General features: G+C 48.5%; 1 protein-coding gene across 1 annotated transcript; it reads right to left on the bottom strand.

The window, feature by feature from the left end:
- Nucleotides 1-350: 350 nt before the first annotated feature.
- Nucleotides 351-14,522, bottom strand: LOC103305805 (CMRF35-like molecule 3). Its single transcript, XM_065563487.1, has 7 exons — nucleotides 13,728-14,522; nucleotides 12,018-12,365; nucleotides 10,463-10,610; nucleotides 4,996-5,111; nucleotides 3,073-3,125; nucleotides 1,486-1,641; nucleotides 351-506 (listed from the first exon to the last, which is right to left on the bottom strand). Exons 1-7 carry the CDS (start codon nucleotides 13,765-13,767, stop codon nucleotides 351-353), a joined length of 1,017 nt encoding a protein of 338 aa, XP_065419559.1. The 5' UTR covers nucleotides 13,768-14,522.
- Nucleotides 14,523-14,525: the final 3 nt, after the last annotated feature.

Here is a 14,525-nt window from a genome sequence, read left to right as displayed (position 1 = left end):
CTCCTGTTAAACTGAAAACATCGGACAACTCCGTAACCATAGAACCACGTATCTCTCTTGTCCTGCTGAACAGATCCTGGGGAGTTTCACTGTCTGTAAGCCCAGCCATTAGCTCTTTGAACTCACTCCTCACAAGATAACTGCAACTGTTTAATTCCAGCAGGCCACCTGGCCATCGTACAGACCCACAGACTCCAGTTCCAGGCTGAGTGTGTCCGTAAGTCCTCTGCCTACAACAGCTGCCGGAGTTTGTACAGGTCAGATTTGCTTCAAATTTTGCCAGGGAGGGATCAAGCAGCTTGGATAAGGACTATGCAGCCCCCCATCCCCACACTGCCTCATATCCAGGGTTAGTGTTTGGGCGTCTGCTTCACAGCACTGTACAGGGTTTCCTCAGGGGGCTTGGCTGGGCGTGTTGTCTTGGGGCGCTGCTCCACGTTGGCATAGATGGACTGCTGGTCGGGGGTGGAAATTGTCACAGTGGCATAAGAAACCTCTCCTGACCCCTGAAATAAAAACCTCATTGATCAGAGGGAAGAAGCTAAAATAGGAGCCCAAGTATCTGCAGCTGAGCAGCTCCTGGCTTCATGAACTTCAGCGGGTCCCTTTAACCAAGTGACTTGTCTGGGCTGTGTACTGAGGACTTATCGCTGAGATCCCTAAAGTATCTGTGGACGGGTGTATTACTCCTTTCAGCCAAAGCAGTCTGGGTGCAATCAGGGAGCCCTGCCCTGCGGCTGAACTATATAAACAGGAAAAGGAAGCAAGGGGGAGAACAGGGAACTGAAACCCAACCGCACATTGGCTATCGCAGGCCCTAGGTCGCTAGTGTGACCTGCGCCCTAGATGCTTTGTTCTCAGTCAGGGCTCTGAGGTAAGGGCCTTGTGAACTGGGCTATTTGGTTCCTCTCCTGAGCTGGTGTCTAGGGAAAAGACCAACTTCCCGCCTGGAACACTGAGGAAACTAGAAACTCTGCTGGCTGGGATCAGTTGTGGTGCTTCTCAAAGGGGACATGTTTGTCTGGTAGCTTGGTGTTGGCCTGCACAGCACTCTAAAGAATTGTTCCTGTTTCTGCTATTGGCCCCTGTCCTGAGTGAGTGAAGGGAGGTGCAGGGGGCTCTGTGGTGTGTAGAGTGGCTCTAGTGGGGAGAGGGAGGAGGAAGAGACTTTCTTCTAGGAAAAACTGACTAACTTATCTCGCCTACCCAGATGCTAACCCCAGACTGCTTCCTATGCTGTGGGTCTACCCTGCAACTCTCAGTCATGCAGGTAGCCCCATTGAAGTGCTTGGGACGATTTGTCTGAGTAAGGGCTGCAGTCTTGAGTCCGGTTTTAAATAAGTCCAGTTTATCTTAAGTCTGCAGAGCTGGCAGAGAGGGGAGTTCCCTGCCTTGTTAAGTGTTTCCCGCTGAGCCCTGAGTGGGTGATCTTGACTTAGCTGCAGTCCTGAGCTCCTCAGGGAAGCTGTTGCATTTTCTTCCTACCTGACAGTGGGGCTGGATTCCCACATAATTGCCGTCAGGGTTCAGTGAGTTAGGAAGGATCTCAACATTGCTGTAAAGTCCTGTTTGGTCAGTGGCTGCGGGAGAATCTATAACCGCATACTCTGGGCTGCCATATGCTGCATTGTTCCCAACCGCCTGAAACAAAGATGAGCTGAGTTCAGCGCAATGAGATACACGAGGGCTCCATATCTTAGTAAAACTGACAATGTAGCTACTGGGATGGCAGCTGGGGTGGAAATAAGCACCTCTTGTCATGGGATCTCCTCTCCTGAGGATGATTAAAAGCTGCAAGTGACCCAGAGCAAGAGATTTTAAAGGCAATGAATTTGCTTATATCCAGTCACAGCCTGGGAACATGGACATGGGATATAAGGGGTCAGCAGGTCCTGGGTCTAAAGATGCTGACTTTCAATGAGGTATGTGCATAGATTCGTACATACCTAACAAAGAAATACGGCTCTGCCCATTGGAACTGGGTATTTCTATCCATTCTCTTGTCACCACAGTCTGACTGGAGGGAAGGGGCGGCACCTTAAATGATGCCACAGCCATGCACAATTTCCAGCAGGGTGGGCCTAGAATCTCATCCCGCTCAGGAAAAATAAACATCCCTCCACCTGCTGGGGCTGATTGATGGGCAAAACCCCAGGGGAATGTGCATAACTAGAGGTACAACATTGCACCTGACTTACACTTGCCAGGCTAAACTTGCCTGTACAAATAATCTAGGATGTGATTTGTGCGCACAATTGGTGTAAGTGCTCATGCACATGGGGCATGAAGATGTGCACAGCCCAGGGGTCCTGGGGTTTGGAAAATCCAGCCCAGGATGATTAATATGTGGATAGAAATGTTACCGGTGGAAGCTAAAAATCTCAAGGAGAGCTGTAAATTGATGTAAGAGCCACACCGGCAACTCTACACCACCCAGGATTTCCCATATGCTGGGGTGACCTTCTGAAGGCCGGATATGCTGACTTTGGGGCAGCTTTGCTCTGGTAGAGGGGTGCAGTGCTGTCCGAGTGCAGGAGAGAATCTGGCCTGTTCATTTGTAGTGGAGTCACTCTGGATTTACACTGGTGTGAGTGGAGAATAAGCGTTTGTAGCTCCTGTTGCTTTATTTCCATGAACTACTTATTCTGGTGGAAAGATACATGAACTTCATCCATATTCTAATTGTAATAAGCCACAATGGAGAACAGATCAATGAGCTACTGGTAAATGAAAGCATGAAACCAATGACACACCCACAGTATGTGGCAAAAGCCCCATTGCAACCACCTATTGTGGTTCATGGTTCTATTTTAGTTTTTCTGTTGCCAGTGGATCCGAATAACCAAATCAGCTTCCTGTGTGAATTCCAAGATTCCCATTTCTGCAGTTTCTCTTTTTTGGAAATGAGACCATAGTTCACTCTGATGCAATTCAGTAAAGTCTGAGTCAGTCTATTGAGAATGGTCCCTCTTGAAGACCAATTCTCTGGGCCCTCCCCTGCACCTGTGATATTACACCTCCCTAGGACAGCATTTAAGAGGTGATGTTACCAGGACATATGATTTGCCTTACCAAATTTGACAGGTTGATTTTCTTGTCACTCCGCACAGATGCTCCTGAAAGCGCTGGATGAGACAGAAAAGAGATCAAACTAGAGCCAAATTACAGCAACAGATAAGGGGGTAACTGCGGCTCTCACAGCTTTGCAGTTCTACGTTGCAGGGCTGACCTGTAACTATGTTTCAGGGGACACACACACACTGAGCTCAGAAGACCAGAAATGTATGAAAACTGCAGTGCCACAGTAAATCCAGCCCATTGAGTCTAGGTTAACTCCGTGCTGCCCTGCCACTGATCCAAAAGGAAATGGGTCTGTTCTCTAGGTGCTAACTGAGATCCGGCCAACTGCACCAGTCAGTGACCGCTTTCCATCACCTGCACAATACAGCCCTCTGAACCAAACTCCAGCTTCTCTTTAGACTCAGTGCAGACCTAGCCTACTGAACCAAACCAAACAGGGGCAAGTCAGCATAAATCCATCCAACCAATTCAACCAAACTTGAAAAGATCCTTTGGTGCTAGCAAAAGTTCCCACATGAAAATGGTCTATTCTACAGGAATGGTCCCAAACGCCACAGCTGACAACAGCTGCGCTCCATTGTCTGAGGCAATCACCGGAGAGTGCGGTAATGTTTTTAGTTAACAGCTGATCCTGTGGAACTGACTGACCCTGAAATGATCCATCGCTATCCACACACCGCCAGATCCTGGACTGATCAGAGCTCACCTGAGCTCTCAAGCCAGGCTCCCACGCAGTGACACAGTGAGTGAAAAGGAAGGAGACCTTGGTGTTTAGGGTCAGACTTGGATACCCTTACTTAGGGTAGCACCTTTACTCCACAGGGAGTCCCACTGATTTCAGTGATGGAGTAAGCAGCTACACAGCATGAGGGGTGTTTATGCAGTTTAGAGTTGGGCAAATAATGGACAGAGGGAGCTGGCAACTTCAAAACATTGAAATCACTTTTTTTTCAGGTTAAATTAAATGTTTTGTTGAGATAAAATTGAAATGTTTCTCTTCAGTTTTGACCATTTTCAAGATTTGATTGTTTTTTACACAATTTTTGAAAGAAGAATTTGTTTCAAATTGAAAAACCCAAATGTTCAGTTTTGACATTTTTAAATGAAATAGATCATTTTTTTTGGATGTGTAGGGTTGGCTTTTTTTCCCCCTGAAACAATTCGACATGATTTGGCAAAACGTTTAGGTGTCACCGAGTCTGCATTTTTTCTCTGAAAAATAGTTTTGGTGGTAAAACTCTGCCCAGCTCCAACCGAGATGTAGAACGAACACCATAACCAGAGTTCTTCGCAGTTTTGGACAATGTTGCCCGTGGGTCTCTCATGCATTTCAGACATGCTCTGTCGATCTTAGCAGGGTGCAATAAGCAGAGAAGTCATTAAGGCCTGGTCTACACTGGGGGAGGCTCGATCTAAGTTACGCAAAAGCTATGTGAATAACGTAGCTGAAGTCGACGTACTTAAATCTACTTACCGCAGTGTGTTCACTGCAGTAAGTCGACGGCTGACACTCCCCCGTCAACTCCGCCTGCGCCTCTCGCTTTGGTGGAGTACCGGAGTCGACGGGAGAGTGCTCGACAGTTGATTTATCGCATCTAGACTAGACGCAATAAATCGACCCCTCCGCTGCATCGATCCCTGCCTGTTGATCCAGCGGATAATGTAGACAAGCCCTTAGTGGCAGGGGCGCTGGAACAATGTGTATAGTGGAGTTGCTGAGAGCCATTGAAGCAAACTAAATCCCAGTATATAATGGAAACTACTTCAAGCCAGGGGGTGCGACAGCTCCCCTATTTCCAGCTCCTGTGCTTAGTGGAGTTCTGGACTTTCCCATTTGGGAAGAGGGAGGGAGGGAGAGAAGCAGAAGGATCAGAAACACGACTCATTGGAGGACACATGCAGGATTTCACTTACCTTTTTTCCTCTTCTTGGACAGTCTCACCAACATCACAGCAGCGAGCAGAAACAAAATGAGAAGCAGCAGGACGCATGGTAGCAGGATGCGGAGGAGGATGTCTGAGTCTTGGGCCCTGTTGGAAAAAGAGAGAATGTCTGTTTCCCACTTTCTCCTTCAACTGCTAATTCAGCCTGGAGCAGCTGTTTGTTTGCACCAGACCCATGGGGTCCAGCAGATTAATATCCTAGTCCGGGCTAAATCTAACTCAGGTCACCTATCAAATGAGTTTGGCACCTGTATCAGATACAAATGTGAGTAGCCAGCAAGATGGTGCAGTCTGTAGGAAGAGTCTGATGCAGCAGGCATGGTCTGCGCCCTGTGCATGTGGGGGAGCGAGACACAGGCCAGGGCTTGGTGCATTGGAGGAGATAATGTCACTTTTATTTAACCTGCTCTAGCTGTATCAGGTTTCAGAGTAACAGCCGTGTTAGTCTGTATCCGCAAAAAGAAGAACAGGAGTACTTGTGGCACCTTAGAGACTAACAAATTTATTAGAGCATAAGCTTTCGTGGACTACAGCCCACTTCTTCGGATGCATATAGAATGGAACATATATTGAGGAGATATATATACACACATACAGAGAGCATAAACAGGTGGGAGTTGTCTTACCAACTCTGAGAGGCCAATTTTTGAAGTGATAATCAAGCTAGGCCAGTACAGACAGTTTGATAATAGGTGTGAGAGTACTTACAAGGGGAGATAGAGTCAATGTTTGTAATGGCTCAGCCATTCCCAGTCCTTATTCAAACCGGAGTTGATTGTGTCTAGTTTGCATATCAATTCTAGCTCTGCAGTCTCTCTTTGGAGTCTGTTTTTGAAGTTTTTCTGTTGTAATATAGCCACCCGCAGGTCTGTCACTGAATGACCAGACAGGTTAAAGTGTTCTCCCACTGGTTTTTGAGTATTTTGATTCCTGATGTCAGATTTGTGTCCATTAATTCTTTTGCGTAGAGACTGTCCGGTTTGGCCAATGTACATGGCAGAGGGGCATTGCTGGCACATGATGGCATATATCACATTGGTAGATGTGCAGGTGAACGAGTCCCTGATGGTATGGCTGATGTGATTAGGTCCTATGATGATGTCACTTGAATAGATATGTGGACAGAGTTGGCATCGGGGTTTGTTACAAGGATAGGTTCCTGGGTTAGTGGTTTTGTTCAGTGATGTGTGGTTGCTGGTGAGTATTTGCTTTAGGTTGGGGGGTTGTCTGTAAGTGAGGACAGGTCTGTCTCCCAAGATCTGTGAGAGTAAAGGATCATCTTTCAGGATAGGTTGTAGATCTCTGATGATGCGCTGGAGAGGTTTTAGTTGGGGGCTGAAGGTGACAGCTAGTGGTGTTCTGTTATTTTCTTTGTTGGGCCTGTCTTGTAGGAGGTGACTTCTGGGTACTCGTTTGGCTCTGTCAATCTGTTTTTTCACTTCAGCAGGTGGGTATTGTAGTTTTAAGAATGCTTGATAGAGATCTTGTAGGTGCTTGTCTCTATCCGAGGGATTGGAGCAAATGCGGTTATATCTTAGAGCTTGGCTGTAGACAATGGATCGTGTGGTGTGTCCTGGATGGAAGCTGGAGGCATGTAGGTAAGTGTAGCGGTCAGTAGGTTTCCAGTATAGGGTGGTATTGATGTGACCATCGCTTATTAGCACAGTAGTGTCCAGGAAACGGACCGCTTGTGTGGATTGATCTAGGCTGAGGTTGATGGTGGGATGGAAATTATTGAAATCATGGTGAAATTCCTCAAGGGCTTCTTTTCCATGGGTCCAGATGATGAAGATGTCATCAATGTAGCGCAAGTAGAGTAGGGGCGTTAGGGGACGAGAGCTAAGGAAGCGTTGTTCTAAGTCAGCCATAAAAATGTTGGCATATTGTGGGGCCATGCGGGTACCCATAGAGGTGCCGCTGACTTGAAGGTATATATTGTCCCCAAATGTGAAATAGTTGTGGGTGAGGACAAAATCACAAAGTTCAGCCACCAGGTTAGATGTGACATTATCAGGGATACTGTTCCTGATAGCTTGTAGTCCATCTTTGTGTGGAATATTGGTGTAGAGGGCTTCTACGTCCATAGTGGCCAGGATGGTGTTTTCTGGAAGATCACCGATGGATTGTAGTTTCCTCAGGAAGTCAGTGGTGTCTCGAAGATAGCTGGGAGTGCTGGTAGCGTAGGGTCTTAGGACAGAGTCTACATAACCAGACAAGCCTGATGTTAGGGTGCCAATGCCTGAGATGATGGGGCGTCCAGGATATCCAGGTTTATGGATCTTGGGTAGCAAATAGAATACCCCTGGTCGGGGTTCTAGGCATGTGTCTGTACGGATTTGTTCCTGTGCTTTGTCAGGGAGTTTTTTTAGCAGATGGTGTAGTTTCTTTAGGTAATCCTCAGTGGGATCAGAGGATAATGGCCTGTAGAATGTGGTGTTAGAGAGCTGTCTAGCAGCCTCCTGGTCATATTCCAATTTATTCATGATGACGACAGCACCTCCTTTGTCAGCCTTTTTGATTATGATGTCAGGGTTGTTTCTGAGGCTGTAGATGGCGTTATGTTCAGCATGGCTGAGGTTATGTGGCAAGTGATGTTGCTTTTCCACAATTTCAGCCTTTGCACGTTGACGGAAGCAATCTATGTAGAAATCCAGTCTGTTGTTTCGACCGTCCGGAGGAGTCCATGCAGAATCCTTTTTTTTGTAGTGCTGGTAAGGAGGATTCTGTGGGTTAGTATGCTGTTCAGAGGTATGTTGGAAATATTCTTTGAGTCGGAGACGTCGAAAGTAGGATTCTAGGTCACCGCAGAACTGTATCATATTCATGGGTCTGGAGGGACAAAAGGAGAGGCCCCGAGATAGGACAGACTCTTCTGCTGGGCTAAGAGTATAGCTGGAAAGATTAACAATATTGCTGGGTGGGTTAAGGGAACTACTGTTGTGGCTGCTTGTGGCATGTAGAAGTTTAGATAGTTTAGTGTCCTTTTTCCTTTGTAGAGAGGCAAAGTTTGTCTTGTAAATGGCTTGTCTAGTTCTTGTAAAGTCTATCCACGAGGAAGTTTGTGTGGAAGGTTGGTTTCTTATGAGAGTATCCAGTTCTGAGAGCTCATTCTTAATCTTTCCCTGTTTGCTGTATAGGATGCTGATCAGGTGGTTTCGCAGTTTCTTTGAGAGTGTGTGACACAGTCTCTCAGCATAGTCTGTGTGATATGTAGATTGTAATGGATTTTTTACCTTTAGTCCTTTTGGTATGATGTCCATCTGCTTGCATTTGGAAAGGAAGATGATGTCTGTCTGTATCTGTACGAGTTTTTTCATGTAATGGCTGAGCCATTACAAACATTGACTCTATCTCCCCTTGTAAGTACTCTCACACCTATTATCAAACTGTCTGTACTGGCCTAGCTTGATTATCACTTCAAAAATTGGCCTCTCAGAGGTGGTAAGACAACTCCCACCTGTTCATGCTCTCTGTATGTGTGTATATATATCTCCTCAATATATGTTCCATTCTATATGCATCCGAAGAAGTGGGCTGTAGTCCACGAAAGCTTATGCTCTAATAAATTTGTTAGTCTCTAAGGTGCCACAAGTACTCCTGTTCTTCTTTTAGCTGTATCAGCACCTTTATTCGTAGATAATATTATCCCGCCCTCCCCTTTGTTGTCTGCCCAGGTCATAGAAACTTTGAGGGTGAAGCTTTGTCTGGATCCCTACGGGTGGGTTGGTCACACCCAGCCACCCCCTCCTGCCCAGCTGACACTAATGTTGTAGTTGATGCTGGGTGGGGCAAGTTTAAGGATGTCCAAAGCTGCGTTAATCTGGTGATTTCCCCCACCTCCTGGCTCATTTCTCAAGCACAGTGTTTTATCTGGACACTATCTCACGCTGCATGGGAATGTGCATAGCCAGCTACGTAACTAACTTCCTCTGTCCCTTTTTTGGGGCCTGGTCCACACTAACCCCCCACTTCAAACTAAGGTACGCAAATTCAGCTACGTTAATAACGTAGCTGAATTCGAAGTACCTTAGTTCGAACTTACCGCGGGTCCAGACGCGGCAGGCAGGCTCCCCCGTCGATGCCGCGTACTCCTCTCGCCAAGCTGGAGTACCGCGTCAACGGTGAGCACTTCCGGGATTGATCCGGGATCGATTTATCGTGTCTAGACAAGACGCGATAAATCGATCCCAGAAGATCGATTGCTTAGGGCCGGACCAGGAAGTAAGTGTAGACCTGCCCTTAGTCTTGTCTTTGAGATGAGCAGAAATGAGCAGCAGCCTCTCTGGTATAGCTGATAAATATGAGCTTTAATCAACTTGTGGTGTCGTTTGTTAATTCTTTGGTATTTTCAGCTCCATTCCTAGAAACATTTTAAGCAAATATTTAACGTTATAAACATGCTTAAAGTTAAGCAATCATGTGGAAAGGTTTGTAGGATAAAAGCCTTAGACATTTTGGTTTCTTTTAGGTTTTTTCCTGGCGCCAGGGATTCTGTAGTTTTAATCCACTTTTATATATGGAGATATACCTATCTCATACATCTGGAAGGGACCTTGAAAGGTCATCGAGTCCAGCCCCATGCCTTCACTAGCAGGACCAAGTACTGATTTTTGCCCAAGCTCCCTAAGTGGCCCCCTCAAGGATTGAACTCACAACCCTGGGTTTAGCAGCAAATTGGCCCCAAATTTAGATGTGGTAAAAATGTTGACAAAAACCTAAGACCACCAGAGATGTTTCCATGCATTCTTTTAAATTCCTATGTAAATAAATAAGGATGCCCCTTGCAGCGCTGGCATCTGGCAACCCAAACCTGGCAGGATTATGCTAGTCAGTGCATGGGCTGGAGTGGAACGAATTAGAAGCAAAAGTGAAACTGACCAGTCGGCTTTCATTCTGGAAGATGCACAGAGCTCAAAAAGTGAACAAAATATACGGGGAAAAGATCGTTCGATTTTTAAAATTCTTAGTTTGAAGTATTTTGGCTCTAGATCTTGCAGCTTGTCTACAGCTGGAGCTTGTTCAGCGCTGATTCGCTGCACCCTTTGCTGACTCTCCGTGTCAGGAATAGATTGTATAGACCAGAATGTAGATGTCCCTGGAACTAGTCATGTGACTCAAATGGCCCATGTGCCTACATGCTGGCAGGGGCAGACTCTCAGATCTGGTGCAGGAAGTGGGAGAAACAAGCTGTGAGGAGGGAAATGAATGAGGAAGGGGGATGGTTACAGCACTATGTCCCCATGGCTTTCCCAGCAGGCATGTGCACATACTTAGACTTTGTGGTCTGGGCTGTTATCACGCCTAGGGGTCAGGCTCCAATGTCTGCACATTATCGCAAGCCCCATTATCACAAGTGTGTGTACCCAGGCTGGGAGCTTGCACTCAGCTGCAGTGTAGACGCACCCATAAGCGACCCTGGCTGGAGCACTGGTACTCACTCAGGGGAAGTGGGGTTTTGGTTAGTGGAGAAGCTGGATTTCTCTTTCTCAGTAGTTGTCCAGATGAAAGTAGGTTTTGAGGGGGAAGAAGAAGCTGGATGCACTGTCGCTGATGATGACCTTTTTGTTGGGGCTGGGGAAGAATGATCTGTGGATAAAAACAGACTCAGTAAATCAGATTCCCCAGGACGAAAGGCCATTGCACTAAATGGCCAATGGCACTAAACATTCTTGTTCCTAAAAACAAGGTTTAGGCTTCAAGAGACACAGGGGAGGGATTCTCCTCTCCGCCGAGGCCCCTGCAGGCTGCTCCGGTGGGGTAGAGGGGCCAGGAAAGCCCTTCAGTCACCAGGGCAGAATTGCCCCAGCATAAGAACTGCATCAGGCTGCAACAAGTGGCCCTACGCTGCTTCCCACCACTGAAAACATTGGCGTGGGGTATGCCAGGCTGGGGGGGGGGCATGTCTCTTTCTGTCACTCAGGGTCATAGAAACTCTCTGCTTCTGGGGGATGCAGAGTAGTACATGGGCAGCCCATGGGGGCAGGTTGTGGGAAATTAGAGCAGCCACTCCTCTGCCTAGTGCATGTGACAGCTCAGAACTGGAAAGACGCCAGGGTGACTTAAAGCCAGCTTTGCCCCCCTCCCCCAGGGTGCGCCGCCCAGAGGCAGAGCAGAGAATTTTAGCCAAAAATTTTTCACCGCTGGCCAGCCCATGCTTTGCTGAACTAACACTCCAGCAACAGAGTTAGTACATCCACCCTCGCTGATCTCTTTGCCCCTCTCTCTCTGGCTGGTACCCACAGCAGCGGCTGCAAGATGAAAGAAGCCAGGGAATAGGGCGTCGGCTGGCAAAAGCTGTCAGAATCCACAGCTTTTTAGAAAATGTGTAAACTGTCTCTGGTTTTCGCTCACGGAGTTCCACAGGTTGACACTGCGAGTCTTTTATTCACTTGGAACTTCCCCATTCCTGTCAGCAACAGTGATACCCAGACCCCACTGATGCCAGCTCCTGTCCTCTCCCGGTTCAGGAGTCTCCCCACAGGGCACTAACAGCCCCACTCTCGGGAACCAAAGCGGTGTCACCAATCAAGGCTCTTCCTTAAAGCCCAGCGAGTGACTGGGAGTTCAGTGAGTAACATGAGTCCGCAGGCTCCAGACGAGGGCGGGACACACACAATCTATGATGAGAACAGCGTAGGGTGAAAGTAAAGCCCCTTCCCCCGCTGCAAACCCCCCTCCACATGTGGAACACAGCCCAGTGCAGGAAGAAACTGCCCTGCTGTGTTATTTACAGGTGCTGCCGGCCGGCCTGGATGAGGGGCGCTCACCATGTTCCCTGGGGCGAGCGCTGGGCGGGGCACTAGGAAACTGGCCTGGATCTAAAATTCACTCTCCAGGGCAGCGCCTTGGTTGACACCCCGGTGCCCCCCTCTCCCCTCCGCACACAAGTGTCTAGTGCTGCAGCCCCGCAGAGCCCAGCGCGCCGGACACCGGCCTGCCTGGCTGCGGGCCCCGCACTCCTGCATTCCCTCGAAGAGCGGCGCCGGGATTTACCTGGGAAGACGGTGACTTTCACAGTATCCCTGAGATCAGGCCCAGTTCTCCGTACCACGCAGTGGTACATGCCAGCGTCTGCCCGTGTCAGGTGCTCCAGGGTCACAGTGAACACGCGCTGGGTGTGATTATCTCGGATGGAGACTCTGTCCCCCGTCACCTCCGCCTCCGACCCATCGGTCTCAACGATGTGAATCCCATTGGAACAGCCCCAACCGTCTACCAAACCTCCTTTCCGGCACCAGAACTTGTGATAACGCTCATAGCCCGTCGGGTACCGGCACCGCACAGCCACCGACCCGCCCTGGGGGCCGCGCACTGCCCCGGGGCCCGTCACCGCCCAGCAGCCTGCGAGAGACAGAGCCAGTGAGACCCGGGCCCCGTTTCCATCGGAACAAACACAAAATGCCCCCAGCGCCCCGGGGCACGTTGTGGCGCCACCTGAGCCTCTGACCCGTGATCCGAGGAGAGGAGCCGGGCACTGCGGAGAGATGGAGGGACTCGCCTCATGGCCGGCTGGGCAATAACCCCCCAAACAATCACTCCCCGCCCCCACCCCCCACAGACCGGGGCAGGTTTCCGCTAACTCCCCCCTCCTCTCAGAGTCCATGACGTGAAACTGGGTCAGCGGGATCCCTGGTCCCCTTCCTTCGTGCTGGGTCCATCATCACTAACTCCCGGGGAGAGACTCCCCCCCCCCAGGGGAGTTTCCCCTCCCCCAATTCCTGAGCCAGGGCAGGGAGAAGGATCCGCTCTGCAGGAAGCGCAGAGGGCGGCTGGCGCTCAGAATAAACCACAGCAGAAAATGTGTTTGCAGGATCATAGGGGCTGCAAGTCTGGACACCCCGTGAACCCCTCCTGACAGAGCATCACGGGAAAATGTGGGGGCAAATGTACCTTACACAGACTCTTCATGGCCACAGAGAGACTCTGGGACAGTCCCGTTGTCCCCTTCTGGGCTGGGAAGTTTTTGGTCACTTACAAATGTAAAGCAGCAACCTGCAGTAGCTTTACTACCAGGTTTCAGAGTAGCAGTCGTGTTAGTCTGTATCCGCAAAAAGAAGAACAGGAGTACTTGTGGCACCTTAGAGACTAACAAATTTATTAGAGCATAAGCTTTCGTGGACTACAGCCCACTTCTTCGGATGCATATAGAATGAAACATATATTGAGGAGATATATATACACACATACTATCTTGATTAGCACTTCAAAAGTTTTTTTTTCTCTTAATGAATTGGCCTCTCAGAGTTGGTAAGACAACTCCCACCTGTTCATGCTCTCTGTATGTGTGTATATATATCTCCTCATTATATGTTCCATTCTATATGCATCCGAAGAAGTGGACTGTAGTCCACGAAAGCTTATGCTCTAATAAATTTGTTAGTCTCTAAGGTGCCACAAGTACTCCTTTTCTTCTTTTTACCACCAGGGGAGCTCTGCAAACAAACTCCTATTGACTGAGCAGCTACATGAACCGCGAGGAGCCGTTCAAATGATACAGGCCCCGAGCGAGAGGCAGGTACTTTACAAAGGCACAAAATCCCAGTCTCTGGGAGCAGTGCTCTGGGGTCCTGCAGGCTCAGGGGCCGTTCCTGGAATCTCTCCTCAGCAGCTGCTCGCCGATAACACACACGTGGGTGTGCGACAGGCCCGAGGAACAACGCTGGCTGGTTCTGCTGGGGCATACGCCGCTCACTGCTGCCTTACCTGGGAAAAGCATCCAACCCAGAATGGGGAAAATCTTCATTGTTCTGCCTCTGCCCGCAGCCGGTTGGGACGTCGATTCCGGGGGAGTCTCTGTCCAGGAAAATCCTTCCTTTGTGTTCCTAGGAAGCCCCGGGTCCGGGTTTCTCCTGTAGGCGTTTGCAATGAAACAGACTCTCTAACAACTAGTTCTTTCACTACAAGGGTTCCTCTTATCTGCGCTACCTCACTTCCCTCGGGAAACGCTAAGGGGGAAGTGGCTGGTGTCTGGCTCAGTCGATGGTGGTTTGATTGCTGTGGGTGTTGTGTTTTTGTTTGGTGATTTTGTTTGCAAGCACCATGGCCTATTACAGGGTCTGGTGGAAAATTGAACCTGCAGTAGCAAGGGGTTCCTGACATTTCTGTGGATTTCCACCATCAAACCCTTCATTTTAAACACGCAAATATTCTCAGTCTTTTCTTATTTGGCAGATCTGCCCCGGGCAGTGTGTAAACCAACTTCCTGCTGCCCAGTGACCCAGCCTAGTCTTGCAGAAAATGGACAATAGCAACCGCAGAAAATGAACTCATCCAGTGGCACCACATGCCTCTTAACGTTTTAACTTTGTTCTTAGTTCTGGTTGAAAGGTTTAGTGTGGAAAGCTTTCCTGCTGCTGAACAATGTGTAATTGAAACTGAAATCTTTGTGGGAAAATTCCGTGAAATGTGTGAATTCTTTTTATTTTGAATCAACGTTTCAAAATGAAATGAAAATGTTAGTTTTGTTTGGACGTGGATTGCTTCCTTTAGGTTTTTTTTTTT

This window comes from Chrysemys picta, chromosome 12, assembly GCF_011386835.1.
Source record: "Chrysemys picta bellii isolate R12L10 chromosome 12, ASM1138683v2, whole genome shotgun sequence".
Taxonomy (NCBI): Eukaryota; Metazoa; Chordata; order Testudines; family Emydidae; genus Chrysemys; species Chrysemys picta.
The sequence above is the reverse complement of the archived record's forward strand: the minus strand, read 5'-3'. Positions and strand labels throughout refer to the sequence as shown.